Source organism: Pyrus communis, chromosome 13, assembly GCF_963583255.1.
Source record: "Pyrus communis chromosome 13, drPyrComm1.1, whole genome shotgun sequence".
NCBI classification, from domain to species: Eukaryota; Viridiplantae; Streptophyta; class Magnoliopsida; order Rosales; family Rosaceae; genus Pyrus; species Pyrus communis.
The window spans coordinates 3620486-3626485 of record NC_084815.1 but is presented as its reverse complement, the minus strand read 5'-3'; the positions used below and the strand labels follow the sequence as shown (position 1 = coordinate 3626485).

Here is a 6000-nt window from a genome sequence, read left to right as displayed (position 1 = left end):
CTCTATCATTGTTCATAGTTTATGCTTCATTCTTCACCAAAATCTCTATCATTATTCGTAGTTTCTGCTTCATTCTTCACAAAAAATCTCTATCATTATTCATAGTTTCTGCTTCTTTCTTACAATGTCTTCTTCCTCAAGGATGATGTGGGAACTCAATCAGCAAGAGGAAGAATTGTTTAACCAATCAGATGGAATGTTCAATCTCCAGGTGGCAACAAATGAGAGGGAAGAGGATGAGGGGCGTAGAAGGAGAGACGACAGAGCAAGAATGGGCAGAGCCTCACTATTACAGACAAAATAATCATCCAAGAGTTCCATACCTCGTCGTTGCCTGCTTCTATCAAGGTTTCCGGAACGACTGGGCCTGCACATCTGAGCCACAACTTGGATGACTTGACGGGAATGTGAGGCTCTGCTCATTCTTACTCCGTCATCTCTCCTTCTACGCTCATCATCCTCTCCCCTCTTATTTGTTGCCACCTGGAGATTAAACATTCATTATTATTGGTTAAACAATTCTTCCCCTTGCTGATCGAGTTCCCACATCATCCTTGAGGAAGAAGACATGGTAAAAAAGAAGCAGAAATTATGAATAATGATAGAGATTTTGGTGAAGAAGGAAGCATAAACTATGAATAATGATAGAGATCTTGAGAAAATTGGTGTGACATTTGTGAGGATGGATGGTGGATTATATGGAGGATTCGGAAAAGATTAGGTTGTAGATAATGCCACATGATATGCCGTCATTCATTAAAAATCTGATGAAAATCTATCCTCAAAGATTGTAAACAGATTATGACACGTGGCGCGACGTGATTGGTTAATAATCTCATCAGAAATTCATCACCAATAATTGTATTTTCGGATAATGACACGTGGCATGCCGTCATTCTTTAAAAATCTGATGGAAATCTATCCTCAAAGATTGTAAATAGATTATGACAAGTGGTGCGATGTGATTGGTTAGTAATTTTATCAGAAATCCATCACCAATAATTGTATTTTCGGATAATGACACGTGGTGCAACAAGTACGATTAAAAATCTTATTGAAAATCCATCACCAATAATTGTCTTTTCGGATTTTATGACAAGTGGTCCAATGAAAACGATTAAAAATCTTATCCGAAATTACAATTAAAATTATTTTGTATTATTTTATAAATAAAAAAATATTAATATTTTATTGCCTATTGCCAGGGCTATTGAAGTGCAACGGTAGAGATGCAAAAGACGATTACTGTTCATTAAGGGCATTTACTTTTCACTGGGTGGATAACATAGTGTATTGCCTGGGGGAAGATTTCATACGTTGAAACTGCTCTAAGACTAGTGAAAAAAAAAAATCTAGAATTTACGGGGTAACTGATAATTGCCATCATTTTAAGAATTGTGATGAGAAACATGAATTTTATCAGAACTTTGAGTCCTTTGTTGCTTGAATTGCTTTCTATTACAAAATTTAGGCTCCCAAGTATGGACGAAGAAATTGCAAATTCTTCAAAAACGTAAAATTTTCTCCCCTCCTAATCTCTCATTCCTTCCATCCCTTTCTATTGAAATGGTTACGATTAAACCACGTCAACATCTTGTATTAATTTTAAGACAACAGAATGACTAGCAATTAAGCAACAATCCTGGTAAACGGTAGGAAGGAAAGCCAACATTTGAAATAGCAAGCAGGAACATTGTCACTTGTTCAAACAAAACCTAGGACTTTTTCAGACAATTTAGTTTAGAAACATTCCATAACAAAATCTCATCACAAAAATAATGTCTGTAATGCTAGTAATTCCCAGAACCGGCAACACAACAGCCATTCACCAACACAAAATAACTGTTGCTTGCAACGAACCTAAACTCAGACATAGAAGCATCGACAAACAAAACCAACTCTGATGATTACCGCAACCTTCTTGCCTCCCTCTCGGACTCGAGCAAGGTAAGGATATCCCCCTCCCTGACCGGTCCCTTGACATTCCTCATGATGAAACGGTTCTGGTCATCCAGAAACTTGACTCTCACTTGAGTCACCTGGCCACGAGATCCAGTCCGTCCCATAACCTTGATCACAATAGCATGCTTGATCGTGTTTTCCATTCTTCACAGAAAACAAAATAGAAAAGAAAAATTCAGAAAACGCAAATCGTCAACTAGTAATCTGAGCTAGCTGACTTGTACGATAACTATTTGAATACAAAATACATGCAAAAAGACAGCAGCTGCCAGCTAAAGGAAAACAACAATACAAAGTTATGCCTCTTGATTAGGGAGATCAACAATTTATCTTAGTTTGTAAAGCATGAAACAGAACAAATCAACTAGTACAACTACCAAAGAGGTAAAAAGGAAAGCAATACCCCGCTAGCATTAGAAGATCAAGAGGGCACACAGCTCTACAAAGCATTATGAATTTACGATAATAATTTCAAACACAAGTTAAGATTCCAGAACCACCACGAAACACAGCACTCAATAGGGATAACAAGTTCATGGCATTTGGTAAGAGCTACCACGAAACACAGCACTCAATAGGGATAACAAATTCATGGCATTTGGTAAGAGCTGCTACTGAGAACCAGCTGCAAAGTAACATTCCGATGATGAAACTTCGTAAAGGAATATATATTAAGTTTTAACATTTATACAATGCGTTACAATTAGCGTAAAAAACACAAGTTAAAATTCAAGAACCACCAGAAAAAGGAGCAATAAAAATCAAATGGGTATCCAAAACTAGTGGTATTTGGTAGATCCCATTAAGAACCGAGCTACAAAGTAAACTTTCTGATGATCGAACTTCCTCCGGTAATATTAAAACCAGTAAATCAGATTACAGAAAAAATGATCACTACTTAACATTGCCTCAAATATTGCGATGATAATATATATATATATATATATATATATATATATAAATCGATTAGAGGGACCAAATCTATCCATATTTTTCTACAAATAAACAAAAATTAGACAAATAAAACTAGCAGAAAATATGAAAAGAACGAAAAAAAGATATAAATCACTAACTTAATCAGCTTAAACCAAAAATTGTGAACTAAAAATTCAAACCAAATTCTAATTAAAAGAATAACATAAACGAAGAACAAAGAACAAAATATAAAACGCGATAGCAGATGCAGTGAGAGAGATAAGATATGAACACTGACCTGCAGGTTCGAGTTTCAGAAGATACGGCGAGAGCTTGGGGAAGACGAAGAAACAGCGTCGCAGAAGGGCTTGCTGAAGCGCAAGAGACGAGGGAACGGCGCAGTGCAGAAGGTGGGAAGAGAGGAAATATAAATTAGTCGACTAGGGTTTGGGTTAGGTTTACTGTTTTGCCCTTCTTATTCCATTAATTTCACGTCCACCGATTATTCAAAGTTCGCAGGGCCGACGTCGTTTTTATGTATTCTTCATATCCCGCCTGTCTCTAGTATTTATCAAATATGGTAAAAAATTAATTTTTAATTTCAAAAATGTCACTTTTTATAGATTCTTCTAATATATTAAAAATATCATCTAAATAGACACAAATACTATCAAATTTAACAATCAAATAAATTAAAGGCTTTTTTAGCCAAAATGATTCGTGACATTGACATAACTCCTTAATCTAGTAGTGTTCTTAAATTTGTTTATCGTGAATCATTTTAGTCTTTCTTTAAATTTTTCCATCGTAATCATTTTAATTTTTTCGTGAAAAATCTGTCAATTGCTTTATTAATGTGTGTTGGGGTAAAAAACAAAGGGTTCCTCAATGCAAGGAAAGTGGAGATGATGGTGGCAATTAAAATCCATGGTGAAGATTAACCAAGAAAATCTACCCCATTCATTTTTTTTAAACAAACAAAAAAAAATAATTAAATCAGAAAAATTAAAAAGCCATGTTACTGGAACGTGTGAGGAATTGCCCATTTCCTTCAACGTGCAAAAGGGAGTTAGTGAAAAACTACCCATTTTCTCACCCCACTCTTCCTGTCACCCTAAGTCTATAAAAGGGGAGATCGACAGAAAAGCACAAGGAAAAACCAACAAAAGGGCAAAGAGGAGTACAGAGGGCTTCACAGCACAAGAGAAGAGGGAAAGCAAGGAAGACATGACAAAGGGAGCAAAAATATTAGATATGAATTTATTGTTTATATTTTGTTCTTTGTCTTGGTGTTGGTTCAGTTTTTGCAGAGGAAAAGAAAAAAGACTTGGCTCTTCTTATTTTCACCTAAGCAAAGAAAATGGTGAAACTTCCACCATCACGGCCATCAGAAGGATAAACCTCCTATTTCCACTTCAAATTTCCAAGGCTGCACCGCTTCTCTCTCAGATCCTCCACTAAAGCCCACGCTCCCAGCAGAACTACGAAACTTTCCTCTTTCCTCGCTCATATCCTCATGCGATATCTCCCGATCTACGAACACGGTGACTGCGGCAATCACTACCGCCAGTGCTAACCTCCCCAGTGACGACAGAACTAGCCTCCACCGCGTCTGCGAAAGGTTCGACTGCGACACATCCACCGTCATCAACAAGCTTCGCACCTACAGAAACGAAGATGATGGAGAACCGCATCCCAAGAAGCAAAAGTAACTCTTTTCCATCACAACCGAGCCTTCTCCAGATCATGATCAAAGCCCACCTGCAGCCGCCAAACACTACCACTTCAACAACACCGACGGCCATAGCAGCCATGCCGTTCTCCAATCCGCAAGCTTAGCAACCGCAGCATGTTCCCAAGGTGGTCACCGACAGAGTCCTCCATTTCAAAAGGCCAATTTATGTCCCCAGTGCAAATGGAGCGTTTTGCAACAATGACACCCCATGGTCCTCCGTTTCTGTTGCGACAACCGCCTAACAATGGCGTCGAATGAGCAGCGATAGCAGCCGCTGGTAGAAGCCTCAAAGCAACAGCAGGCAGCAACCGCAACAAAGCAACATTAGGCCGCAAGCAAGCCATAAAGAACAAAAATGCAGCCAACAATAGTGAGGGACAGAGAAAGAGAACACAAAGATGAAAGCCAAAGACACAGCCATAGAAAAAGAGAAGGCAGCAGAACACAAAGCCAAAGACGTGGTTAAGAAGTGGAGAAAGAAAACGCAGAAAAGAAAGAGAGATGTCGTTTGAAGCACGAAAACTACAGTCTTTGCTTGGAGAAAGAAGATTCGAATTGGAGGACTCATGTTCATTCTTTCCGAAGCGGTGCCTTCCGTTCATACTCTTCATTCATGCCAAGAAAGAAAAAAACAGTCTGTGCCATCTCCGCCGAGCTTTCGCTGCCATGAATTGCTAAGTGGTTTAAACCACTCGAGAAAGCCCTAGAGAAAGCCTTAGCGAAGAACGGTATGCTCATTCCTTGGTGACAAGTCCTAGAGAAAGCCCAGCAACTACGAGTTCTTTACAAATAGCAGAAAAAAGAGTCATCCTACCCTTTTTGTTTTAAGTACACACTTGGGGAAAGAAATCACCGACTCTGATGGCTGCAGCAAATGAGATGAGGACGACCCCTACTCACCGTTGTTCATTTATTTTCTTCTCGTGCAAATATGGGAAGTGAAAAACTAATGAAGATGAACAAAGCAATCTCCACTGTGGTTTTAAGGACCATAGCCGATGGGTTGTTATATGCCTTTAGTAAAGAACCCATTAAAATGGGTGTTGCAGTAAGCTTCAGTGGTGAAATCAAAAAAGAAAATGATGTCTTCCTACAATTAGGAAGGTCCTAGCAAAAGCATATTTAAAATGATGTTCATATATGGTTCCAATCCTATAAGAAGGCTATTTAAACATGGCCCCACAAAGAAACAAGACAAAAACCTTTGAAAGGAAGATCTAATTGTTGCTTCCATGTCTTCTATCCAAGAAATAAAAGAAGGATGGATGAACCTCCATGCTACACATGTGGGCTTTATAAATATGGCCTCCATTAAGTTTAAATTATTCATGAAGCCTAAAATGCGGAGACAAAGGATACGACACTAAGCAAAAGTGAAATGCCAAAAT

General features: G+C 38.3%; 1 protein-coding gene across 1 annotated transcript; it reads right to left on the bottom strand.

Moving 5' to 3' along the window:
- Positions 1-1646: 1646 nt before the first annotated feature.
- Positions 1647-3307, bottom strand: LOC137712659 (small ribosomal subunit protein eS28-like). The gene is made up of 2 exons (XM_068451779.1): positions 3176-3307; positions 1647-2106 (listed from the first exon to the last, which is right to left on the bottom strand). Exon 2 carries the CDS (start codon positions 2103-2105, stop codon positions 1908-1910), a length of 198 nt encoding a protein of 65 aa, XP_068307880.1. The 5' UTR covers position 2106; positions 3176-3307; the 3' UTR covers positions 1647-1907.
- Between the last annotated feature and the right edge of the window lie 2693 nt (positions 3308-6000).

Bases quoted from the DNA above. Each gene is read 5' to 3' on its own strand.
- LOC137712659 (XM_068451779.1), bottom strand. From the start codon at position 2,105: ATGGAAAACACGATCAAGCATGCTATTGTGATCAAGGTTATGGGACGG.